A 27,500-nucleotide genomic window follows, 5' to 3' on the forward strand; every position below is an offset into this window, starting at 1 on the left:
AAACTCTAATTTCTTTTATTTTATTTTTTTTCTTTCCTTTCCTTTCCTTTTTTTCCTCTTCTTTCCTCTTCTCTTCTTTCCTTTTCACTTTTTGACTCGTGAAAACTGCCTGCATAAAGTCCGTGCAGTTTTCATGACAAGATTTTTTTTAGAGGTGGCTTCTTTCTTGGGCTGAGAAGAAGTGACTAGCCCAAAGTTACCCAGTGGCTTTTGTGCCCTAAAGTAGGACTGGAACCCACTCACTCCTGGTCATTGGCATAACCTCACCCAGCCAGTTTTAACGCCTAAAAGTAAAGGTAAAGGTTCCCCCACACATGCGTGCTAGTCGTTTCCAACTCTAGGGGCCGGTGCTCATCTCCGTTTCAAAGCCGAAGACCCAGCGCTTGTCCGAGGACATCTCCGTGGTCATGTGGCCGGCATGACTAGACGCCAAAGGGGCATGGAACGCTGTTACCTTCCCACCGGAGTGGTCCCTATTTTTCTACTTGTGTTTTTACGTGCTTTTGAACTGCTAGGTTGGCAGAAGCTGGGACGAGTAACAGGCGCTCGCTCTGTTACGCGGCACTCGGGATTCGACCCGCCAAACTGCCGACCTTCTGATCGACAAGCTCAGCGTCCTAACCCACTGAGCCACCGTGTCCCTTTTAACGCCTAAGACTATAACTCACCCTCCCGATTTCTAGCCTGGTGCCTTAAGCACTAGACCGAATTGGGTCTCTTTAACCCCCATCTGCAAAATGTGTCCTCCAGAAGACCCCCTCCTTTTTGGGGTGGCTACAAACACAATGCAGGGAGTCCCTAATTTTTTTTTAAAAAAAACTAATAAGTGAGCCAAGCCATGTTCCGAAGCGCCCCAAGTAACTTTTCTCCCTTCGTGATTTTTTTTTGTCTATATGGGTTGCCCACCCACTCCCAAATTGGGGAGGGAGAGTACGACACCCCTCCCCCCACTTTTCTAGCAGGCCTGTCTTCCTGAAAATGCAAGGGCCTTAAATTGCAAAGCATGATTGGCTTTGGAGTGGAATTTAATTTAATTTAATTTAATTTATTAATATTTCTATACCGCCCTTCTCCCGAAGGACTCAGGGCGGTGTACAGGGCAAGAATAAAGGCCAGCCAGGGGCGAGATGCCCCATCCATCCATCACTGAGCTGCTGAAAACGAGAAGGTGAGACTTAAGGCTGTCTGTAGTGTTAGGGAGGCAAATGGGTGACGGATTACAACAGTCAGTGGTGTCTCGGTGTATGTATGTGTGTGTGTGTGTCTTTTGTGCACCTGGTGGCAGCTAACTGCGACTGACAGGCACACATGGGAGGGCAGCCTTGCAAAGGAGTCTAGAAGGTTGGAATAACTTGATCTCTGTTACGGCTTCCTCCAGTCAATTTTCCAAAAGATTTTGCAAAAGCCGGCTTGGTGCAGTTCCCAAATTTTGGAATGGGTTTGGAAGTGGAGGGAACTACTTGGCGCCAAGAAAGGAGATTGGGGGAGCCGTTGGCAAATGAGAGAAGTTACTATTTCTTGAGAACCTAGATGGCTATAGGTTTTCTCTCTCTATGACCATGGTTAGGGGCTTTTGTCACTCAGGAATGCAACTGTTAAGTTATTGAGGATAGTGGATAAGGTGCTAGTCTAAAGAACAGGAGACGGTGAGTTCTAGTTCTAGTCCCATCTTAGGCGTGAAAGCTGGCTGGGTGAATTTGGGCCAATCACCCGGAGATGGTGAGGTCTGTCTGTCTGTCTGTCTGTCTGTCTGTCTGTCTGTCTATCTATCTATCTATCTATCTATCTATCTATCTATCTATCTATCTATCTATCTATCTATCTATCTATCTATCTATCTATCTATATCTATCTATCCTACCCATTATCCTGTCTGTCTGTCTGTCTCTCTCTCTCTCATCTATCTATCTATCTATCTATCATCTATCTATCTATCATCTATCTATCTATCTATCTATCTATCTATCTATCTATCTATCTATCTATCTATCTATCATCTATCATCTATCCTGTCTGTCTGTCTGTCTGTCTGTCTGTCTGTCTGTCTGTCTGTCTGTCTCTACTCCCATTATCCTGTCTGTCTGTCTGTCTCTCTCCTACCCATGATCTGGTCTGTATATTCTCTTTCTCTTACCTACCTGTTACTTTATCTCTCTCTCTAATCTGTTATCTATCTCCCTCTCCTCTCTCTTCCCCTCCTCTCTCTGTCAGTCACTGGGTGTTGCTAGCATGGCTGGCTGCCAAATTCTGGGAGTTGAAGTCCTCCCATCTTCCAGCTGCCCCGAAAATTGAGAAGCCCTGGCAGGCACCTTTTACAAGATTACTTTGCAAGGCCAGCCTTGCAGATGAACCTCAGAGAACAATCTGTTCAGATTTCCTTGCCGGCCGATCTGTTTTGTTTTTCTAAAGTTGCGCTGCTGGTGTTGAAATCGGAGGGAGCGAATTCAAGACGGGGTGGTGGATGAAAAACCAACAAACTGTTGCCGTCCCTGCAGCCAAGGGACTCTGCTGGTCTTGTGTGGGTCTTGCCCTGACCCACAGCTGTTGTCTGAAGGAATCCTTGGGTGGAAAGCTTGGACTGGACCACAAGGCGAACTGTTGTCCTTGGCTGGCACTTGGGCTGGAGACTCCCGACCGCTGTTGTGCCAAGAGTGAGGAAAAGAGCTCTGTGGCTGGCAAATTCTGACCTCAATTGCCCTTCTTTTCTCATTCCTGCTTTTCGTTGCATAAAAGGAGTCCAGAGGCCCCAAACACCCCAGTCTGAAGTCTTAAGCCATGGAGAAGAGTCTGGGTTAGAACATTCAGAAGTGCAGAACACAGCCGGCTCTTAGTCAAGTGACTGTTCTGTAGGACACCAAGATCCCTCTTGCAGTTATTGCTGTTGAGCCAAGAGTACGTGGAACTTGGCTCAATAGTAGTAGCTGTGAGAGGGATCTCGGAGTCCTAGTGGGCAATCATTACAATAGGAGCCAGCCGTGTGCTGCAGTTGCAAAAAAAGCCAATGCAATTCTAGGCTGCCTTAACAGAGGGATAGAGCCAAGATGAAGTGAAGTGTTAATACCACTTTACAATGCTTTGGTAAGGCCACACCTGGAATACTGTATCCAGGTTTGGTCACCATGATGTAAAAAAGATGTTGAGACTCTAGAACGAGTACAGAGAAGAGCAACAAAGATGATCAGGGGACCAGAGGCTAAAACATATAAGGAACGGCTGCTGGAATTGGGTACGTCTGGTTTAATGAAGAGAAGGACCAGGGGTGACATGATAGCAGTCTCCCAGTATCTCAGGGGCTGCCCCAAAGAAGAGGGAGTCAAGCTATTCTCCAAAGCACCCGAAGGCAGGACAAGAAGCAACGGATGGAAACTAATCAAGGAGAGAAGCAATCTGGAACTAATTTCCTGTTAGTGAGAATAATTACACAGTGGAACAACTTGCCTCCAGAAATTGTGGTGTGATCCAACACTGGAGGTTTACAAGAAGAGATTACACAGCCATTTGTCTGGAATGGTACAGGGTTTCCTGCCTGAGCAGGGGTTGGACTAGATGACCTCCAAGGTCCCTTCCAACTCTGTTATTCTGAGGAGGAGGAGGGGGAGGAAGGGAGGGAGGGAGGGAGGGAGGGAGGGGGAGAAGAAGGAGAAGGAGCAGGGGGTTGGACTAGATGACCTCCAAGGTCCCTTCCAACTGTATTATTCAGTCCTGCAGGGTTAGGTCATCTGCTCAGCTAATGCAGCATCCTGATTGTCCAGTGCCAATGAGATTGATTTGAGAAGCATACAAAACTGGCCTGGAGGACAAAACTCTTTTATTAATCATCTTTTTTGGAACAAACCATGTTTTGGAAACATGGCTGAGAATTCAGGAGCTCCAGCCTGCTATCAGGAGTATCTAGCAAATCCGAGAACTGGTCCTCTCTACTCCTTAAAGCCATCTAACTTGGTTGTCGTCATTGTGTCATGTGGCTTGGGACTTCTGTGTTTTCCAGGCGAGTTGGCCGTCTGCCCACCGCAAAAGTGGGGTTCATGGAAGATCCAACCCACCAGAAATGCCACTTACAGGGACCACAAATGTAGACCCTTTCTTCAGAATAGCACGTGGTGGCGCAGTGGTGAGAGTGCAGTACTGCACGCTAATTCTGCTGACTGCCGGCTGCCAGCAGTTTGGCAGTTTGATCCTGACCAGCTCAAAGTTGACTCATCCTTCCATCCTTCCGAGGTCAGTAAAATGAGGACCCAGACTGCTGGGGGCAATATGTTGACTCTATAAGCAGCTTAGAGAGGGCTGTAAAGCACTGTGAAGCGGTATATAAGTCTAGGGGCTATTGCTATTCCTTCCTTCCTTCCTTCCTTCCTTCCTTCCTTCCTTCCTTCCTTCCTTCCTTCCTTCCTTCCTTCCTTCCTTCCTTCCTTCCTTCCTTCCTTCCTTCCTTCCTGATGGAGCAGTGGTTAGAATGCAGTATTGCAGGCAAACTTTGACCATAGTCAGGAGTTCGATCCTGACTGGCTCAAGGTTGACTCAGCCTTCCATCCTTCCGTAAAATGAGGACCCAAATTGTTGCGGGGTGCAAGATGCTGACTCTGTAAACCGCTTAGGCAGGGCTGTAAAGCTCTGTGAAGCGGCATATAAGTAAGTGCAATTGCTATTTGACAGCGGATAAACACAATGCATTGGTTTTGAAGCTTCCTTGTTACATGAAATTGTTAACTGGTAGTCCTCTAGTTACGACAGTTACGATGGCCTCTCTCCTTCCCCCTATGGTCATGTGATCACATTTTGGGCATTTGGCAACTGGACTGCAGTTACAGCTGTTTGCGAACGAATAATCATTCTTTCAGCACTCAAGAGATGAGCAAAGAGTAGCAAGTTTCAGGCTAATAAGAGGTCACAACCACGCCGGGCAGACAAAAAAGAGGTTGATCTTCCTAAATTAGCATTTTTTTTAATGTCTGTGATCGCAAAAGAGGGTGAAAGCAAAAGAGAGAGTGTGAAAGCCAACGGGCTAACATTAGGTCAATCACCAGGAGATGGTGAGTTCTAGTCCCGCCTTAGGGATGAAAGCCAGCTAGGTGACTTTGGGCCAATCACCAGGAGACGGGGAGTTCTAGTACTGCCTTAGGCATGAAAGCTGGCTGGGTGACTTTGGGCCAATTAGCAGAAGACGGTGAATTCTAGTCCCACCTTAGGCGTGAAAGCCAATTGGCTAACGTTAGGCCAATCCCCAGGAGCGAGTGAGTTCTAGTTCCATCTTAGGCATGAAAGCTGGTTAAATGTCTTTGGGCCTGATGCCCAGGAGATGGTGAGTCCTGGTCCCACTTTAGACCTGAAAGCTGGCTGGGTGACTGTGGGCCTGATCCCCAGGAGGTGGTGAGTTCTAATCCTGATTTCGGTCTGAAAGCCAGCTGGGCGACTTGGGGTAAATCAATTTTTTTCTGCCCAACCTGGCCCACAAGGTTATCGTTGTGGGGAAAGTCAGCAGAGGATGGAGGATTAAATACGTTCTCTTGCCTTATGGATCAAGGTATTAATGGCTCAGTGGGTTAGGACACTGAGCTTGTCGATCCGAAGGTCGACAGTTTGGCGGGTCGAATCCCGAGTGCCGCGTAACAGAGTGAGCGTCTGTTACTCGTCCCAGCTTCTGCCAACCTAGCAGTTCGAAAGCACGTAAAAATGCAAGCAGAAAAATAGGGACCACTCCGGTGGGAAGGTAACAGCGTTCCGTGCGCCTTTGGCGTCTAGTCATGCCGGCCACATGACCACGGAGACATCCTCGGACAAGCGCTGGCTCTTCGGCTTTGAAACGGAGATGAGCACCTTCTTCCTAGAGTTGAAAACGACTAGCACGCATGTGCGGGGGAACCTTTACATTTACCTAGATAACTAAATAAATAAGGTTTTTGTTGATTCAGCCCACTGCCCTTTCTCTCCCCCTCCAGGTTGACGGGCAATGAGCCTCTGACCATCCTCCCTCTCACCACAGAGATGGAGGAAGCCGCCATCAAGGCCCACTACAAAGTGTGTGACCGTCTGAAGCTGGAAAAGAAACAGCGCCGGATGTGCCGGAGAGACCCCGGCGTGGCCGAGACCCTCATGGAAGCCATTAGCATGAGTGCGCTGGAATGCCAGTATCAATTCCGCTTTGAGAGGTGGAATTGCACCCTGGAGGGGCGCTACAGGGCCAGCCTGCTGAAGAGAGGTTAGTGGGAGTCCTCGACTTACGACAGGAGGAGGAATGTGGGATGCTCTCACAGCTTGGGGGTTTTCTGGCAGATGTTTCATGACCCAACTAGGGAACACTATTAGGGCAGGAAAGGGGAGTATGATTTGCAGAGAGGAGGAGGAGGAGGAGGAGGAGGAGGGGGAGGAGGACTGTGGGGTCCTTGGCGTTATCTGAAATTAATTGTTTTCTTGCAGATGATTCATGGGAACACTATTAGGGCAGGAAAGGGGAGTATGATTTGCAGAGAGGAGGAGGAGGAGGAGGAGGAGGAGGAGGAGGAGGAGGAGGAGGACTGTGGGGTCCTTGGTGTTATCTGAGATTAATTGTTTTCTTGCAGATGATTCATGGGAACACTATTAGGGCAGGAAAGGGGAGTATGATTTGCAGAGAGGAGGAGGAGGAGGAGGAGGACTGTGGGGTCCTTGGTGTTATCTGAAATTCATTGTTTTCTTGCAGACGTTTCATGACCCAACTAGGTAGCATCATCAGTGCTAGAAGGGAGGGAAGGATCTTTCTGATAGTCCTTGACTTACAACCGTCCATTTAGTGACTGGTTATGACCAACCCCAAAAAGGGGATTTACGACCTGGATTCAAAATTCAGAAGGTTGGGCCCCTCTGCAGTCCCGTGGCTGAACTTTGTGTACTTGGTAACACAGCCATATCCTCAGCCGTTTGTAACATCCCGCGATCATGGGACCGCGTTTCACGATGGTCTTGCTGAAAATTGTCACTTACTTCTGGTTTTCAGCAAAACTGCACCCTTTCTTTCACCAAACAACCATGTGTTCGCTTAACAACTGCTATAAAAAGGTTACAATATTTGGTCGCTTAGGTGACCAACCTGTTTTGGGACTGCTACGAAAAATGACTGTCATGGGAGGACTTGATTACAGTTGTTTGATGAGGACTGTCTGTAACCAACTGTTTCTTGACCTTGGCTACTTTAAGATATGTGGACTTCAAATGGGAATTCTGGGATTTGAAGTCCACCTGTCTTAAAGCATCCTGGCTGGGGAATTCTGGGAGTCGAAGTCCACCCGTCTTCAAACATGATGGCTGAGGAATTCTGGGAGCTGAAGTCCACTCATCTCCAAGCATAATGACTGAGGAATTCTGGGAGCTGAAGTCCACTCATCTCCAAGGATAATGACTGAGGAATTCTGGGAGCTGAAGTCCACTCCTCTCCAAGGATAATGACTGAGGAATTCTGGGAGTTGAAGTCCACTCATCTCCAAGCATGCTTGCTGACGAGTTCTGGGAGTTGAAGTCCACTCATGTTCAAGCATGCTGGCTGAGGAATTCCGGGAGTTGAAGTCTACCCATTTTCGCATACTGGTTGGGGAATTCTGGGAGTTGATGTCCACCCATCTTAAAGCATGCTGCTGGGGAATTCTGGGTGTGGAACTACATCCATCTTAAAGCATGTTGGCTGGGGAATTCTGGGAGTTGAAGTCCACCCATCTTCAAGCTTGCTGACTGGGGAATTCTGGGAGTTGAAATCCACCCATCTTCAAGCATGTTGGCTGAGGAATTCTGGGAGTTGAAGTCCATCCTTCTTAAAGCATGCTGGCTAGGGAATTCTGGGAGTTGAAGTCCACTCATCTCCAACCCCGCTGGCTGAAAAATTCTGGGAGTTGAAGCCCACCCATCTCCAAGCATGCTGGCTGAGGAATTCTGGGAATTGAAGTCCACGCATTTCCAAGCATTTTTGCTGGGGAATTCTGGGAGTTGAAGTCCACCCTTCTTAAAGCATGCTGGCTGGGAAATTCTGGGAGTTGAAGTCCACCCATCTCAAAATGGTCAGACCTGGGCAGTACCGCTCTAAGAGAGAACTTCGATGTGCTAACAACGTTGTCGTCTTCCTCCTCAGGGTTTAAGGAAACTGCTTTCCTTTACGCCATCTCTTCGGCGGGGCTGACCCACGCCATGGCCAAAGCCTGCAGCGCCGGACGTATGGAGCGCTGCACTTGCGACGAGGCCCCTGACCTGGAGAACCGCGAAGCATGGCAGTGGGGCGGATGTGGGGACAATCTCAAATACAGCAACAAGTTTGTCAAAGAGTTCCTTGGGAAGAAGTCCAACAAGGATCTGAGAGCTCAGGTGGACTTCCACAACAATTTGGTGGGGATGAAGGTAAGTGCTCATCATGGTTGTAGGCTGTAGCTGTGGAGAGGTAGGTCCTCCTCGGGGGTCTGGGAAGAGTGCTAGGTAAAGATGGTTGAGGGCCACCAAAATTCTAGTTGGAGAAATGGTTGGCCGAGCATTCTGCTAGGATGAAAGAGCAGGAGAAAGGATCACTGGAAGGCATGTTTAGCCAGATTCTTCATGCAGCTCATCTTCATCATTTATTGACCCACGATGTGCCTTCAAGTCAGAATTGACTCTTGGCAAATACCTACTTAGATATTCTCCAAGGGAATCTGGTCCTTCAGATCTTCTAATGGTATACCTATGGCTACTGTCGTCAAGTCTCCTCCTCCTCCTCCTCCTCTTCTCTTCTTCTTCTCCTTCTCCTTCTCCTCCTCCTCCTCCTCTTTCCTTCCTCCTCCTCCACCTCTTTCCCTTCTCCTCCACCTCTTCTTCTCCTCCTCCTCCTCCTCTTCTTCTCCTTTTTTCTTTCTCCTCTTCTTCTCCTCCTCTTCTTCTCTTCTTCCCCTTTTTTTCCTTCTCCTCCTCCTCCCTTCTCCTCCTCTTCTTTTTATTCTCCTCCTCCTCCTCTTCTTCTTTCCTCCTCCTCCTCTTCTCTCCTTCTTCTTCTCCTCCTCCTCTTCTTCTTATTCTTCTCCTCCTCCTCCTATTCTTCTTTCCTCCTCCTCCTCCTCTTCTCTCCTCCTTCTCCTCCTCCTCTTCTTCTCTCCTCCTCTTCCTTCTCCTCTTCTCTCCTCCTCCTCCTCCTCTTCTCCTCCTCCTCCTCCTCTCTCCTCCTTCTCTTCCTCCTCTTCTCTCCTCCTTCTCCTCCTCCTCCTCTTCTTCTCCTCCTCCTCTTCTTCTCTCCTCCTCCTCTTCCTCCTCCTCTCCTCTCCTCCTCCTCCTCCTCCTCCTCTTCTTCTTCTCTTCCTCCTCTTCTCTCCTCCTCCTCCTCCTCCTCTTCCTCCTCCTCTTCTTCTCCTCCTCCTGCTCCTTCTCCTCCTCCTCCTCCTCCTCTTCTTCTCTCCTCCTTCTCTTCCTCCTCTTCTTCTTCTTCTCCTCCTCTTGCTCCTTCTCCTCCCCCCCCCTCCCCCTCCCCCTCTCAGTTTCTCATCCTGCCTTGAAATTGCTAACTACAGGGCCACCCTTCAGTCTGCAGGAGTTCCTGCCATTATAGTACCGAAGGTTACAGGGAGTCCCCCGACTTATGACTACAATTGAGCCCATTTTTTTTCTTGCTAAGTGAGATACTTGTTATGTAAATTTTGCTGCATTTTTATGACCTTTCTTGCAGTTGTTAAGTTAGTCACATGGTTGCTAAGTGAATCCGGCTTCCCCATTGACTTTGCTTGTCAGACAGTCTGGGACACTGCAACCGTCATAGATATGAGTCGGTTACCAAGTGTCCAAATTTTGATCACCTGACCTAGTGGATGCTGCCGTGGTCATAAGTGTGAGGAACAGACCCTTTTTGCAGTGCTGTTGTAATTCAAATGGTCACTAAATGAATTATTAAGTCGAGGACTACCTGTATTGGCCTGGGGGTCTCCTGCGTCCGATTCCACAGTCGTTGAATAGAAGCCCACCCAATTTACAGTTTCCTCCAATGAAAGCCCAGCTCTTCTCCAGATGAAGGAATTTAGCAACGCTCCACAGAGATGGAGTTAAAAAGTCAATTTTAACGAAGCTTAACAAAGCCCCAGGAGAGAGTCTTTTTTTTCTTTTTAATTAAAGCTTTTTCTCAACCTCCAATCACCAGAACTGTGCACTAATGCGCTAGACTTTTCATTAAGGGGGTACCAAAGGAGAATACCTTCAAAAAAAGGGGGGGGGAAATGGAGGAAAAAAGGGAATCACAGCAAGAAAAGAAGGAAAGAAAGAATGCAGAGAAGAGAAGATAATTAGGGGGCTGGAGGCTAAAACATATAAGGAACGGTTGCTGGAATTGGGTATGTGTAGTTTAACGAAGAGAAGGACGAGGGGGGACAGGATAGCAACTCTTCCAGTATCTCAGGGGCTGCCCCAAAGAAGAGGCAGTCAAGCTATTCTCCAAAGCCCCTGAAGGTCAGGACGAGAAGCAACGGATGGAAACTCACCAAGGAGAGAAGCAACCTGGAACTAAGGAGAAACTTCCTGACAGTGAGGACAATTAATCAATGGAATAATTTGACTCCAGAAGTTGTGCTCTATCACTGGAGATTTTAAAGAAGAGACTGGACAAATTACTTGTCTGAAAGGGTCTCCTGCCTGAGCAGGGGGTTGGACTAGATGACCTCTGAGGTCACTTCCAGCTCTGCTCTCTTCTGTTATTCTCTAATCTCAAATCAGTTAATCAGCGGAGCGTCTTGACTCCAGGCGCTGTGGATGCTCTCTATCGCTGAAGATTTTCAAGAAGAGACTGAACAACCATTCGTCTGGCTTGTAAGCCGCCCTGAGTCTTCGGAGAAGGGCGGGATATAAATGGAATTAAAATAAAATAAATAAAAAATAAAAAATATTATACGGTTTCCAGCTTGCGCGGAGGGGGGGGGCGGTTGGACCTCTAGATCTGTTATCCTATAATTCTGAATAAAATAGAAAACAATCACCGGGTTTCATAACACTCGTGTCTCAATTCTTCCTGCTCTTTAATCCCTTTTTCTCCTGCTCTGAGGTAAAGAGGCAAAATTGCTTTTTTAAAAATCCGATCCGTATAACAAAGCCACCCACCCCCCTTCCCCCACCGCAGAAGCCCCTTAAAAGTATAAGTTTTGCAGAAGTCCTGCTAACTAATTAGCTCACTTTACATGCCAGACAAGCTGGTCTTGGCACTGGGGGTTGAAATGCATACCGTAAACAGAATGGGGGGGGGATGTTTAATCTGCTCTCTGCCAGCTTGCCATCCGAGACCAAGAATGTGCAAAAAAAATTATAAAAAATTAAAAATAAAAATAAGAGAAGTCAGGAGGAATCTGTCCAGACATTTTTTCTGCAGCATTTTGTCAAACGTTGGTCCTCAGGAAAGCTACATTATCCGAAGAGGATTTTTACATTGCAGAAATTCAAAAGCAAACCTCATTCGGGAAAAGCAAAACAATTCAGGGAATCTTCCACTTACGACCATTTGCAAAAAAGGGACCGTTCTCCACACTTACGACCTGTGCAGCATCTCCATGGTCACCTGATCAAAATTCAGGCACTTGGCAACTGTTCTTATGACAGTCACAAGTGTCCCCCGGGGTCACGTCATCCTCTTTTGCGACCTTCTGACAAGCAAAGTCAATGGGGGGAAGCCCAGATTCAGTTAACAACCGTGTGATTTGCTCAGGGACTGTGGCAAGAAAGGTTGTAAAAAGGGACAAAATTCCCTTAACGACTGTCTCACTTAGCAACAGAAATTTTGGGCTGAATTGTGGTTGATAAGGGTGCCCTATTTGCCCATCCTTGATGTAGTCCTGTCCCAACTCAGGTCCAAAAATCCACACCCACAACTAAGCCTCTTGGACACACCAATACATAATGGGATGGCTATATACATTTGATTAATAAGTAAATAAAAGAAAGTTTTGGGAAACGTAAGCCAGTGAATTGGCCCTGGACATTTTTAAAGAAAAGAAGAAACAGGGGCAATACGATAGCAGTGCTCCAGTATCTGAGGGGCTTCCCCAAAGAAGAGGAGGGGGGTCAACTTATTCTCCAGAGTGCCTGAAGGCAGGAGAAGAAACCATGGTTGGAAACTCATCAAAGAGAGAAGCAACCTGGAACTAAGGAGAAACGTCCTGACGGTGAGGACAATTAACCAGTGGAACTGCTTGCCTCCGGAAATCGTGGGTTTTCAAGCAGAGACTGGACAGTCAACCGTCTGAGATGGTATAGGTTCTCCTGCTTGAGCAGGGGGCTGGACTAGAAGACCTCCAAGGTCCCTTCCAGATTCTATTCTATTCTAGACTTCTAATTTTTAGAGAGAGTGCGGAACAGAAAAAAGCGGGGGAAGGGGTTGACTGATAACCGTGAATATGAGAGGTAATCCTTGATTTATGACTGGTCTCTAACTCTTTCAAAATTATAATGGAACCCCCCAAAAGGTACTTATGACCCAGATTTGAAGTGATGCTGAGGACCCTCCCTAGTTACATGATCCCATTTGGGGCAGGTTAGCAACCAGTCTTCCTTCCTTCCTTCCTTCCTTCCTTCCTTCCTTCCTTCCTTCCTTCCTTCCTTCCTTCCTTCCTTCCTTCCTTCCTTCCTGTCTTTCTTTCTTTCTTTCTTTCTTTCTTTCTTTCTTTCTTTCTTTCTTTCTTTCTTTCTTTCTTTCTTTCTTTCTTTCTTTCTTTCTTTCCTCCCTCCCTCCCTCCCTCCCTCCCTCTTTCTTTCTTTCTTTCTTTCTTTCTTTCTTTCTTTCTTTCTTTCTTTCTTTCTTTCTTTCTTTCTTTCTTTCTTTCTTTCTTTTCTTTCTGCCATCCATCTGAAAACAAAATGACTATGGGTGGCTTTACAACTCTTTGCAGTATCCCACAGTCCTGTTTTACAATGTTTATTGCTGGAAACTCATGCTTACCACATGGGTCCATACGGACAATGGGTTCGCTGTGCATTTGCTTAAAGGACATGGTGACTCATGTTATGACCACAGCAAAAAAAAGTCATAAAATTGGGTGAACCTGCTTTATGAACAGTACGGCTCTTGGCTGCCATTTTGGGATCCACTGCAGTTACAGAGCGAGGAGTATCTGTAATCGCAAGTGTTTTGTGCTGCGGTGTTTCCGCCCTGGCTTTTTCTTTCAGAGATTCTGTCACCTTCTTTTCTCTGCAGGTCATCAAAGCTGGAGTGGAGACCACTTGTAAATGCCACGGGGTCTCCGGCTCATGCACCGTCCGGACGTGTTGGCGGCAGCTCTCTCCGTTCCACGAGATCGGCAAGCAGCTCAAGCAGAAATACGAGGTGGCCCTCAAGGTGGTGACCACCACCAATGAGGCCACGGGGGAAGGAGACCTCTCGCCACCGAAAAAATCCGTCCTGGGTCACGGTGACCAAATCCCCAGGACTACAGATCTGGTTTATCTTGACGACTCTCCGAGCTTTTGCTTGACCAGCCGGTTCTCCTCCGGGACGTCCGGTCGGAAGTGTTACAAAGACAAGAACTGCGACAGCATCTGCTGCGGACGGGGACACAACATCCAAAGCCGCGTGGTCACTCGCCCGTGCCAATGTCAAGTCCGCTGGTGCTGTTACGTGGAGTGCAAGCAGTGTACTCAGAGGGAGGAGGTTTACACCTGCAAGGACTGAAGGAGGGGTGTCCGGTGAGCCCCGATTTCAGGGACAGGACCTCCTTGCCCCCTTCTTGGAGAGAACGACCAGGGACATCCGGCGAGACGCTGAGCGCTCCCCTGACATGATGGAAGCACTTTGAAGGGTTCCATGTCTTGCTGACCCTGCCTCCTTCTCAGCAAAGAGATGGTGGATGCCCACACCACTGGGAAGACCTCTTGCGATGACCAAGATGTGGCTTGGAGACAGAATTCTTTCCCTTCTTGGCGAGGGCTGAGTTGTCCACCTTGGTCCTTCCGTGTCACCCTCCTGAGAATTCTCTCGGACCTGGATGGTCTCGCTTCTTTCTGGAGGAACCTTACCTCCTGTAGGCCTTCAACTACAGAAGATGTGGGTCCTAGAAGGACTTTTTTCAAAAGTAATTTATGGAGTTTCTGGGCTCCATGTTCCCATTAGCTGTCAAGGTGATAATAGCAGGAGGACTGTTCCTCAATCCTCCTTCTAAAACTTCGTTGTAGCAGATGGTGAAGATCTTGGTTTTGTTTCGATTTTTTTAAATTTTATTCCTATTTCCCCCTTGTGCGCCCTCAACCTCTGTTTCTTTGTTCTCTTTTGCAATCTACCTGGTGAATTTGGAGAACCACTAGAGACAAAATGAGCCTGCCGTCCTTCTTTTTGCCCCAATTTCTCCTCTTATGACTTTTTTCAGTTGGCACCTGAAAGCTGCTTCGAAAGTAGCGTGACGCCCTGGCTGTGAATGCCATTTGGCACTTCGCCTTTGGGAAAACGGAGGAAGCGCATCGCCTTTGAGACGATGACGCGGCTTTGATTTTATTTTCCCACGTCTGGATCACGGCGTCCAAGAATGCGTGTCTCTTGAGGATCTCATTTCACCCGTCTTTATCTGTGCCGATGATATTCTCTGGGGCCAGTGAAAAGCCTGTTGCTTTTTTTTTTTTAAGAAAAAGGGCAAAAATTACCTAAACCACTAGAAAGCTGCACGTTAGGCGTAAAAAGAGAGCAGCTGATTCTTGTTCCTGTTGATCAGATGGATATATATATATATATATATATATATATATATATATATATATATATATATATATATATATATATATATATATATATATATATATATATATATATATATATATATATATATATATATATATATATATATATATGGAGAAATATCAGAATGGCAGACTGGATCACTAGTACAGCTAGTTCTCAACTTACGACTGTTTAGTGACCATTCAAAGTTACAACACCATTGAAAAAGGGTCATTTTCCACACTTATGACCATTTTAGCATCCCCTAGTACAGCTAGTTCTCGACTTACGACTGTTTAGTGACCATTCAAAGTTACAACAGCATTGAAAAAGGTCATTTTCCACACTTATGACCATTTTAGCATCCCCTAGTACAGCTAGTTCTCGACTTACGACTGTTTAGTGACCATTCAAAGTTACAACAGCATTGAAAAAGGTCATTTTCCACACTTATGACCATTTTAGCATCCCCTAGTACAGCTAGTTCTCGACTTACGACTGTTTAGTGACCATTCAAAGTTACAACACCATTGAAAAAGGGTCATTTTCCACACTTATGACCGTTTTAGCATCCCCATGGACACGTGATCAAAATTCAGATGCTTGGCAACTGACTCATATTTATGACGATTGCAGCAACCCAGGGTCACATGATCCCCTTTCGTGACCTAATAAACAAAGTCAGTGGGGGGAATCCAGATTCACTTAACAACCGTGTTGCCAACTTAATAACTGCAGTGATTCACTCAACAACTTTGGCAAGGAAGGTCATCAAACGGGGCAAAACTCAACAAATGTCTCCCATGAATTTTGGGCTCAATTGTGGTCGTAAGTTTAGGACTACCTGTACAAATGTGATGGTCAACACAGCATTCTTCTGATGTGAATTTGGGACTATAACAACTATGGAACTTTTTATTTTTATTTTTCCTTCCGGATGGGATTTGGATGAACAGCTGATAAATTCCTGGGTGAGTCGTCCATGCTTGATGGACAGCGATTTTAAAACTGGTCCAAGAGTTGCATTTATTTTATTTTATTTTTTGTCCTGGGGAATTGCAATTTGATCCTTTGGAGGAGTGGAGCAGAAATCTTAGAATATAGAATAAGGGACCTTAGAGGTCATCTACTGCATGAGCACGTTTCTTGCACGTTGTCCTTCGGGAAACCATCCTTGCTCTCAGGCCCAGTTTTAGGGGCATTTTGAACAAAATAATAATAATAATAAAAACAACAACGGTAGCCTCTTCTATCAAAGCTGTCCTTTTGGGGAAGGGGATGGTCTTGGAGGAGATGATAAACCCAGGAGAAGAAAAATGAGATGGTGGCTTGGTTTCAAAGTTGGTGGGATGGTTCTGAGATGATGGAGGCCATTTTATGGATTAGAAGAGTGACTGAAGAATGAAAGATAGCTGCTAGCTTTGGGACTTCGCTTGTAACTGGTATGAAATATCCAAGAACTGGTGTCTGCTTTGGTGGTCTGGTGGACCATTCCTGAAGCTACATGCCCAAGAATCTCCTCGCCTAACGGACCATCTCCGTAGCTCCGTGCAACCGATGGAAAAACACACCAAACCAAGACTGTAAAAAGAGTCTTTATTATTTAAAGGGTGGGATATGAATCTATCTAGATAGATTCCACTGCCTGGATCTAAATATTGAACATTTATTTATTAAGCTTTTCAAAAGTTTGTATGGTTTCCATGTGGTATTATGAAACTGGGCCTCACGTTTGGACATGTCAGCACTCATTCCTCCCCCCCCCTTTTTTTTTGCACACTGGTATTTGAACCCGGATTCCCAAAGGGGCCCTTTAATTTTTTTCCAACACTGCAAGCCTGACCTGTGAGCAAGCTGCAGCCTCATTTTTCTTCGTTTTATACATACATACATACATACATACATATATATACATGTACATGTACATGTATATATATATATGTATATATATATAACACAAGATAAGACATCCTACTATTAAATACAGTACATTGTGTTGTTTAAGTGTTCCCTTTATTTTTTTTGAGCAGTCTCTCTATTTCTCTCTCTCTCTCTCTCCCTCTCTCTCTCTCTCCCTCTCTCTCTCTCTCTCCCCCCCCCTTTTTTAGCTTTGGAAGAATCTGCCTGGAAGCCTGGTTTCTATTTAGCTAAGCCCAGTGGTGGGTCCTGTTTTGTAGAAGGAAACTCGATGTTTTTGCTGCTGTTGGAACAGCTCGATTTGAGGGGCTTGGGGAGGTTTGGAAAGAAATGGGGAGGGGGGGGAAACTGGAGAAATGGGATTTGCGGAGTCCTTGGTGCTCTCTGAGGCTCGTGGTTTTCTTGCGGACGTTTCACTACCTAACTACGTTAGCCCAGATGACATTGCCTAGTTGCGTCATGAGACGTTTGCAAGAAAACCACCCAGCTCAGAGACCGAGGACCCCACAGTCCTCTTCATCTTCATCTTCCTCCTCCTCCTCCTCCTCCTATTCCCACAAACACCTGTCCCTTTTAGCACTGATGATGTTTCCCAGTGGGATCATGAAACCTCTGCAAGAAAACCACCCAGCTCAGAGAGCAGCAAGGACCCCATAGTTCAATCCCGGTCAACAAATATTCTTTTCTCTCAGTAAATAGATCTTGCTTTGGGCTACAGTCTTCATCTCTAGGCTGGAGAAGAAGTTCCAAAATTTCCCTTTTCCTGTTAGTGGAAGTATTCTTGGACAGATATCCAAAACGGGGCAATTCTTCCCTCTGTCTATTATTGAAAATTATGGAAAGATGGTGACTTCATAAGCCACCTGCCCGCTACCGTGGGAAATCTTGATGTAGTTTTTCTGTTTGATAAGATGGAAAGTAATTTTTCCTCTTGGCCACTATCTTAGATATCTGGTCTAAAGATGGCTTGAAAAAGAGCTTGCAATCCTGAAGGATTTTTAATGCTCATGGGGGTTTTAGCCATATCATCTCAGTTTGAAGATGACCTTGCTTGATTTTTGAAGGCCGCGTCTGAAATACAGGTAGGCCTTGACTTGCAACAGTTCATTTAGCGACCATTCAAAGCTACAGCAGCACTGAAATATGCGACTAATGACCGTTTTGCACAGTTATGACCTTTGCAGCATCCCCATGGTCACATGATCAAAATTCAGATGCTTGGCAACTCATATTTGCAACGGTTGCAGTGTCCCGGGGTCATGTGACCCCCTTTCATGAAATTCTCACCAGCAAAATCAATGGGGAAGCTGGGTTCACTTAACGACCAGGTGACTAACTTATCAGCTGCAGTGATTCACTTAACAACCATGGCAACGAAAGTTGTAAAATGGGGCAAAACCTAACATGTCTCACTTTACAACAGACATTTTGAGCTGAGTTGTGGTGGTAGGTTGAGGACTTACCTGTATTAACTAAGGCTCACCAAAGAATGCTCACATCCTAGCCAGTTAAGATCCTGGTTTAATCTGTTTGATGTTCTGCGGATGCCATTGCTATGAGTCTATGGATTAACCTTGCATTTAAGTTTCTCCTTCTAGCACAATCATAGTTTGGACTCTTTTGTTAATTTGTTCAATAGGCAAACAGGCCACCATCTCACTTCGCTCATTATCAGAATTAATTTGAGGGAACCAGGTTACCGGAAGTTGAACCAGGGAGATGATGGCTTGCTTTAACTTTCTTTCTCTAAAACAATTATTTCTCAATCTTGGCAATTTTAAGATGGGTGGACTTCAATTCCCAGAATTCCCCAGTCAGCGTGAGTGGACTTCAACTCCCAGAATTCTGCAATCAACATGCTGGCTGAGAAATTCTGGGAGTTGAAGTCCACCCATCTTAACACATGCCGGCTGGGGGATTCTGGGAGTGGAAGTCCTCCCGTCTTAATGTTGCTAAGTTTGAGAAATCTTGTTTAAGATAAGCTTGCAATCTTGAAGCAATTATATCCCCACCCCCAGGCTTGGCACAAATCTCTCTTTGGGGGAAACAACCAATTGGTGAAATTCACACAACCGGCTAAACCTAGATCACCGAACATAGTTATTTCTGGTGTGCACTATAACTAAATTAAGCTGGCAGGCTGAGTTTGCATTGGCAGCTAAGCCAGCCACAAATTAAACACCTTGAAAATGTGCTCAGATGCCAGGTCTCTACTCAATCTAGTTAGCATGTTGTGTGAACCAGGTGTCAAATGTTTAAAAATGCAACCCTGGATTGCTGAAATGCATACTCTAACCAGTATGCATAAGATTATAGGTAGTCCTCAACTTACAACAGTTCATGTAGTGACCATTCAAAGTTATGATGGCACTGAAAAAAGTTACTTATGACCACTTTTCACCCCAATGACTATTGCAGCATCCCCATGGTCACGTGATTAAAATTCAGACGTTTGGCAACTGACTCATATTTATGACGGCTGCCGTGTCCCAGGGTCACGCGATCCCCTTTTGTGACCTTCTGTCAAGCAAAGTCAATGGGGGAAGCCAGATTCACTTAACGGCCGGGTGACTAACTTCACAACTGCAGCGATTCACTTAACAACCATGGCAAGACAGGTCGTAAAATGGGGCAAAACTCATTTTAATAACTCTCGCTTAGCCACAAAAATGCGTGTGGCCAAAGTTGTGGTTACAATTTGAGGACTACCTGTGTTGAAAGACTGTTGGCTACGATGTTGAGCTATAGTGTAATCATAAAATACTGTTTTTATATATAGTGCAAGAGATTGGCAATTCTCACAGTTTGTGCTGCACGCGTGTGCAAGGGGACAGGCAAAGGTGTGGACGAACTACTGAAGAGGGTGTGGGTGTGGGTTTTGTATAGTTACGCACGCACTGAAGCCAGAGTGTTTCTGTAAGTATTTTTTAAAAAAGTATTTATGTGAATTTTAAAGCAGATAATGTTGCTTTCCTGTTCTGTGTTGTAAATACTAAGGTTTATTCTCCTGTGGGTTTTTATATAAATAGTATTGAGGCACATGCATTCTATGTAAATCCTCAACAGGTAATTCTCGACTTACAACCATCCATTTAGGGACTGTTCAAAGTTAAAAGGGCACACAAAAAAGCGACTTGCGACAGTTTCTCACACTTACGACCATCCCCAAAGTCACGGGCTGGGCAACTGATTCATATTGATGATGGTCCCAGGGTCACGTGATCCCCTTTTGCCACTTTCGAACAGCATTGGGAAGCCAGATTCACTTAACAACCTTGTTGCTAACTTAACAACCACAGTAATTCACTTAACAACTGTGGCAAGAAAAATAGTAAAATAGGCCAAAACAACATACAGAAATTTGGGACTCCTTTGTGGTCGTAAATCGAGGACTACCTGTATAATCTCCATGCTATTAACTTTCTCCACCACATCCCTTTTGAAATCTTTGTAGCAAAGCCTCTGTAATGGTCAAAAAAGTCAAATCTGTTTTATTATGTGTGTTGATGGCACACAGTTGTGATACAGTTCTTAACTTTTGGGATCGTAGCCTGCTTAAGAGTCCTGAGGTATGGACTTTGACTCCCAGAATTCTCACTAATGGCCCTATTGGCTGTGGAATTCTGGGAGTTGAAGTCCACCCATCTTAAAAGGGGCTAAGTTTGGGAATCCCTGCTGTAGTGAAATGGCACAGTGTCAATCAACCTTTAAGATGGGTGGACTTCAATTCCCAGAATCCCCCAGCCATGGCATCTTTCAAAAGAATTCTGGGAGTTGAAGCATCTGGAATCTACAAGGTCTGATCCCTGATTTGATGTGGTATGGATCCCTCCAGGAATGTGTGGAAAATCCATACCTTGTTGGATTGCATTAACTATGTTTCATCCATGCTTCTCCCTGTCTAGCTTTAGACTAGACTAGACTAGACTAGACTAGACTAGACTAGACTAGACTAGAATAGAATAGAATAGAATAGAATAGAATAGAATGACAGAGTTGGAAGGGACCTTGGAGGTCATCTAGTCCAATCCCCTGCTCAGGCAGGAAACCCTATACCATTTCAGCCAAATAGTCATCCAATCTCTTCTTAAAAACTTCCAGTGTTACAGCATTCACATCCTCTGGAGGCAAGTTGAGGCAAGCTTTGGCCAACAATAAGGATGACTTAATCTGAACTGATGGAGTGACTGGTCTTCATGAAATGTATGGACACCAGAGAGGACATTTCATCTCTGGAAGTGATCAGTTCCAACAAATAGATCCTAAAAATTGCTCACTTTTCTTTGCTGTCTTAAACTGGGGTTTATGAAGGTGGGACTTTGAGATGCTTCTAGAGTTCCACCTCCAAAACCATCATCTATCCTGGTCCATGATGAGAACTGTGTCTCAGCCTCATTTGAGGAGCTCCATAACCTCTATCCCTCATTAAAAATATAGAATTTACTGAGTAATCCACTTTGGTTACTTATTTCTAACTTGGTGATCCTCCAGAAACCTCGTAGCCTTCAAGTAGTTACATCTGGATCAGAAGGGTGTGTGTGGATTTTTGTAAATGATCTAACTTTGTGGTTGCCTTGCAAAGGTTGGATGAGAAGAACACACACAAGTGTCCTCATCCTCCCCTGAAATAGCTAAAGAGAAAGTGAAAAGTGTGAGCTGATGTGAATGTGCCATTTAATGTGTGCAATAAATCCTAAATCTCTTATTGGTCAGATATAAAACAGAGAATTATAGGGTTGGAAGGAACCTTGAAGGTCTTCTAGTCCAACATCTGCTCAAAGCATCCTGGTCAAATGGTTGCCCAGTCTGTTTTTGAAAATGATGGAGGTCTCGCAACTTTAGGAGACAAGCTGACATATATTTATGGTTCATCATGGTCCATCTGTCTCCTAGGTAAGCCTATTGTGACTCCACAAGACCTACTTTAAGAGGGATTGTCCTTAAGTTGGAAGGGACCCTGGAGGTCTTCTAGTCCTTATGGTTTCTTGGCTTCTAGACCAGTGCCTTTAACCACTGCACCACATGGAAATGGTATCAAGATGTGGGACCCATTTCTTTTGGTAAGCAACCTATGTTGCCTATTATAGCATTGAGACTCCAAGACACCCTACAAAGAGACCAAAAAATGTAAATTTGGGGAAAGTCCTAAGGTGATGTGACTACTTTTCTCAGGCTAGATCCCTCAGCTATTTTGATACTTCCAGTTCTAGACAAATCATCAATGGACAGTCAAAATTTCTAGATCCAGAAGATAGATTCAGGTTGGTTGGAGAACCCAAAAAACTTGTTTCCCCTTGAAAATGTTTTGCTTCTCATCCAAGAACTTTCTTCAGTTCTTCTTGGATGAGAAGCGAAATGTTTTCAAGGGAAAAAGACAAAGAAAGTCCAGTTGGCTTTTGAAAAAGCATCTTCGGGACAACCATGACTTGGATGGCTGAGAGTCTCCAGAAATGTTGGTTGAAGAAATTCTTCTAACAATTCTCAATGGAATTTGTCATCTTATTTAATGCTTATTTCAGCGCTTTCTACAACTTGGGGCCTACAAGAAGACTAGTTTTCTAGGCTACTGTTCCATAACCATCTTGTAGGATTCTGTAAAATCTGAGTATTCAACGATGCTTCATTTTCTGTTTTTGGTATGCGATGATTCTTTTTTTCCCCCCTTCAAAATTGTATCGGGGGGCTTGCTCGCTTTTATTGGTCACTTGCCCCAAGTCTTGTCATAGCACCATGAATGTGGACTTGAAGATGGGTTGCACGCACGTGAATGGAGCTCCTTCTGAGGAACCAACATGCGAAGGACTTGTAGTATTTTATTGTCCGCGAATTTTGGGGTGTTTAATGCTTTGTAAGGTAGCCTAAATTATTTTCTCTCTACCTCATATGTACAGCTTGTAGGTATAAATCGGATTCTTGAGTGACTGTGGAGAATGTATTTAAGTTATTTAACAACTTGGTATAACAAAGGAGAACAAAGGAGACAATAAATGTATTTTAAATTATAACATTTGTGAGTTTGTGTTCTATGTGGTTGAGGTGGGACCATTTTTACAACTTAAGAAAATTTTGCCCGGAAGGAAAAAAAAAGACAATACTTCTTAACTTGAAAATGGGATGAACTTCAAACGCACAGAATTCCCCAGTCAGCAGGAGGAATTCTGGGAACTGAAGTCCACCCATCATCAGGCTGGCAAATTTGAGAAACATTGTTCTAGGCCAGAGGTGGGGAATCATGGCTCTTTTTATGACTGGTGGACTTCAACTCCCAGAATTCCTCAGCCAGCATGGCTCAGCTTGGAAACCTCTCCATTTCTCCTCAGCATGGCTGGCTCAGGAATTCTGGGAGTTGAAGTCCACCAGTCATAAAAGAGCCAAGGTTGCCTACCCCTGTTCTAGGCCAGAGGTGGGGAATCATGGCTCTTTTATCACTTGTGGACTTCAACTCCCAGAATTCCTGAGACAGCATAGCTGGTTCAGGAATTCTGGGACTTGAAGTCCACCCAGCCCCTGTTCTAGGCAATTCAAGAAAGAGAACTCTGTTACCATGGTGGATTCCTGTTCTAGGTAGAAGGTTGACCAACTATGGGATATTTAAAGATGATCCACCATGAAAATCGCAAGATACCGGTGCCTGGTTAAGTAAGGGAGCAGCCTGCTAGATTGTACACCTTCTCTAGACCCCACAACACGAAGATATGACCCAAAGATGCTTTTCAAAAGGCAACTGGATTTTGTTGTTTTTTCCCCCCTTGAAGACGTTTCACTTCTCAACTAAGAAGCTTCTGAAGATCTGAACTGAGGAGCTTCTTGGATGAGAAATGAAACATCTTCAAGGAAAAAAACCCAAGGAAGTTCAGTTGTTGTTTTTTTTGAAAAAACATCTTTGGGACAACCATGACTTGGATGACAAAATCAAGAGATGAAATTTGCAGTCATTGATTTGGTGGTGGGTATCCATGGGAATCGTTGTAAAAGAAGGCTGCATCAACAGAGGGACTGAATCGAGATCATGTGAAGCGTTCATACCACCTTACAAGGCCTTGATAAGGCCACACTTGGAATACGGCATCCAGTTTTGGCCGCCATGATGTAAAAGGGATGTTGAGACTCTAGAAAGAGGGCAGAGAAGAGCAACAAAGATGATCGGGGGACTGGAGTCTAAAACATATAGGGAACGGTTGCTGGAATTGGGTATGTCTCGTTTAATGAAGAGAAGGATCAGGGGGGACACGAAAGCATCCTTCCAGTATCTCAGGGGCTGCCCCAAAGAAGAGGGAGTCAAGCGGTTCTCCAAAGTGCTTGAAGGCAGGACAAGAAGCAACGGATGGAAACTAATCAAAGAGAGAAACAACCTGGAACTAAGGAGGAATTTCCTGACAGTGAGAACAATTAATCAGGGGAACAACCTGCCTCCAGAAGTTGAGGGTGCTCCAATACTGGAGGTTTTCAAGAAAAGATTGGACAGCCATTTGTCTGAAATGGTCTAGGGCACAGGTCTGCAACCCACGGCTCCGGAGCTGCATGCGGCTCTTTCAGCCGTCTCCTGCGGCTCCCGGTCCTCTGCCATGTGCAGTCCAAAAAAAAAAAAGTGGGACTAAAAAAGTTCACCCAATCAATTCAAATATGCAGGGTAGGTGCATATCTCGCCTTGGCTCCACTCTTCAGTCAAACCCTGTTCTGCGCATGCGCACACATTTTTTGCGGCTCCCAGTTTTTCCTTCTGTGAGGGAACCGGTTCCGAGTGGCTCTTTCACTGTTTCAGGTTGCTGACCCCTGGTAGAGGGTTTCCTGCCTGAGCAGGGGGTGCAGGGGTAGGCAACCTGGACTCTTTTATTATTCGTGGACTTCAACTCCCAGAATTCCTGAGCCAGCCAAGCTGAGGGGAAGGAAGGGAGAGGTTTCCAAGCTGAGCCAAGCTGGCTCAGGAATCCTGGGAGTTGAAGTCCACGAGTCATGAAGGGGCCAAAGATTCCCCCATGCTGGCTGAGGAATTCTGGGAGTTGAAGTCCACGAGTCATGAAGGGGCCAAAGATTCCCCCATGCTGGCTGAGGAATTCTGGGAGTTGAAGTCCACGAGTCATGAAGGGGCCAAGGTTGCCTACTCCTGGTATAGAGTTTCCTGTCTGGGCAGGAGGTTACACTAGAAGCCCTCCAAGGTCCTTCCCAATTGTGTTATTCTGAGGAGCAGGAGGAGCAGGAGGAGCAGGAGCAGGAGCAGGGGGTTGGATTAGAAGATCTCCAAGCTCCCTTCCAACTCTGTCCTTCTGTTATTATTACAGAAGCTACAAATGTTTCCTATAACAGAATAACAGAGTTGGAAGGGACCTTGGACGTCTTCTAGTTCAGGGCTTTTCAACCAGTGGTACGGGTACCACCCGTGGTACATTGGCACCTGGCAGGTGGTACGCGACCATCCGAGAAAAGTGGTAGCGGGGAATGAGCTGAACCGGTGGCAGCACCGCACAAGCCTGAGCGAGAGACGGCTGGAGCTGCAGGGCTGTCAGGGCTCAGCAGAAGTGCCAGGATCAGTGCCAGGATCCAGCTGGAGCTCAGCGCTGATCCTGGTGCTTCTGTTGAGCCCAGAAGAAACTCCGATCAGCTGGAATGTTGCAGCATCTCCAGGGTCTCATGATTTGCATTCAGATGCTTGGCAACTGATTCATATTTATGACGGTCACAGTGTCCCAGGGCTATGTGAAGTGACCAAAACCTGCTGCAACCACCCAGCAGAGGGGGGGAATAAAAACCAAACACCCCCCCATCCCACCCCTGCTGCCAATCCTCAACAGAAATGCTCACAGCAATAAAAACCTCAGACAGGAGGAAGAGTACCGCCGGGCGGGCAGGCAGGTGTCTCGCTCGGCTGTGGCTTGGGGGGCACTTTTTCAGTGCCGTTGTAACTTCGAACAGCCACTAAGCGAACTGTTGTAAGTCGAGGACTACCTGTACTTCATCACTTTTTTCCTTTTTTTGACACCTTGCTAGGCGACTGGTGGTACTCGGATGTTGCCATATCCTAAAAGGGGTACAATGGGTGAAAAGGTTGAAAAGCCCTGAGTTATAGTCCAACCCCTCTGCTCAAACAGAAGACCCTATATACCATTTCAGACAAATGGCTATCCAATCTCTTCTTTAAAACTTCCAATGCTGGAGCACCCACAACTTCTGGAGCGAAGTCATTCCACCGATTCATTGTTCTTACTGTCAATTCAAGTTTCTTCTTGAAGTGTGGAGAATGGAATTGGCGTTCTGCTCCAACATTTTGAATCCAGATCAGTTTTGGCTGCAAAGACCTATTTCCAACCCCCCCCCCACACACACACTTCTCCTACCACGTGTCTGCCTCTTCACGGGAGTGCAGGCTCCCGGCCCAACCTTGCTCTCCAACAAAGAAGCATTGAAGTCCACCCAACTCATCACCACCTCAGGGAAGTCAACTCTTCCTAAAGTGGACCTGCAACTACGTCAGCTTGGACTTTGAAAGAACAGACTGACAGTTTTGTCTCCTGCCCACCCACCCACCCAGCCTTCAGGGGGCTGTTGACACACCGCCTGGTGGGTGAGCACCAGTTAAGGTTTGTGTTGCCACCTCGATCTCTGAAGGAAAAAAAAAGTCTCCTTTTTTTTCCCCAAGCTGTCCTTGGAAAAGCCTCAAAGGCCAGGATGCTCGGGGACTTGTGTCTGTCATCAAAGGACTTGTCACCTCAACGTTAGCCAAACAAGTGAGGTCATCCTCTTTCAGAAACCTGTTTCCTTCCTGGTGGTGGAAATTACAACACATGCACTTTGCCCTCCTGCCAATGTCCTACCCTCCACAAATCTGGCTTGGCTCCTTCCATGGCATGGAAAAATTCATCCCTGAAGCGTTTTAAGCAGCCGTAGGTCCTTTTCACCGCATTGTAAACCCTTCTTAATGAGCCCGCTTGAATTCTAGCTTTTTATTTGCCATCAGCAAGAAGACCTCATCACTGGTATTACGCTAGCCACTCCACTTTGGCCGAAGGTGTAGGAACTAGTAGTTTGCAGAACGAGTGGAAGTTTGACCTATTTTGAAGACCGGCTTGGAGGAGAAGAGATGGTGGGAACTGGGGGGGGGGAGGGGGGAAAGAGGCGGAGTGAAAAGGAGGATCAGCCTAGAATCCATAGTCACAAAAGAACTAAGTCTAACTTCCCATGAGTGCCACTAACTCCTAGCAGGTGCCTACCTATAGTTGAGAAGATTCCTGTATGTAGGCTTTCAGCAATAAAGCAGTTTAATTGGGCCTTCACGTGTGGATTTGGTCTTTTGCACCTGTCATGGTTAGAGTTAGGAGCCTGGTTTCCAGGCTGAAGATGACCCTGCTCCATTCAAGTCCCCAGAAGGACCACGAAGCCTGGAAGATTCAGGCTGTGGGATAAACTCTTCCAGGCGCCCAATAGGTCCTAGCCCTGATGATGTTACTACTTTAGTAATGTAATGCCTCAAGAAAATCACCAAGCTCAGAAAACACCAAGGACCCAACAATCCTCTTCCTCTTCCTCCTCCTCTCCGCAAATCCTTCTCCCTTCTACAACTGAGGATGTTACCTCATTAAACATCTGCCAGAAAAGCACCAAGCTCAGAGGCCTAATTAAGACCCCTCATTTCAACCCTGAGCTACAAATATTCTCTTTTATTGGTGCTATTTCCTTTAGTGGTTATCCATTGGCTGCTGGATGCAGTTCAAGATGATTTATCGCTCCCTAAAGCCCTGTACAAGGGACACAGTGGCTCAGTGGGTTAGGACGCTGAGCTTGTCGATCAGAAGGTCGGCAGTTTGGCGGGTCGAATCCCGAGTGCCGCGTAGCAGAGTGAGCGCCTGTTACGTGTCCCAGCTTCTGACAACCTAGCAGTTCGAAAGCACGTAAAAATGCAAGTAGAAAAATAGGGACCGCTACGGTGGGAAGGTAACAG

The 27,500-nt window shown here is 45.9% G+C and overlaps 1 protein-coding gene and 1 long non-coding RNA gene across 2 annotated transcripts in view; both read left to right on the forward strand.

Annotated features, from left to right (window-relative positions):
• Nucleotides 1–13,615, forward strand: part of WNT9A (Wnt family member 9A) — a gene marked incomplete at both ends in the record, with an annotated part of 27,993 nt that extends 14,378 nt beyond the window's left edge. The window contains 3 exons of the mRNA XM_081344226.1: nt 5,937–6,196; nt 8,093–8,355; nt 13,142–13,615. Of these exons, the coding sequence (XP_081200352.1) occupies nt 5,937–6,196; nt 8,093–8,355; nt 13,142–13,615 (997 nt within the window). The remainder of the gene's footprint in view (nt 1–5,936; nt 6,197–8,092; nt 8,356–13,141) is intronic.
• Nucleotides 1–27,500, forward strand: part of LOC308677644 — a 792,073-nt gene that overhangs the window by 366,641 nt on the left and 397,932 nt on the right. The window lies entirely within an intron of this gene.

This window comes from Vipera berus (assembly GCF_964194415.1).
Source record: "Vipera berus genome assembly, chromosome: Z".
Lineage (NCBI taxonomy): Eukaryota > Metazoa > Chordata > Lepidosauria > Squamata > Viperidae > Vipera > Vipera berus.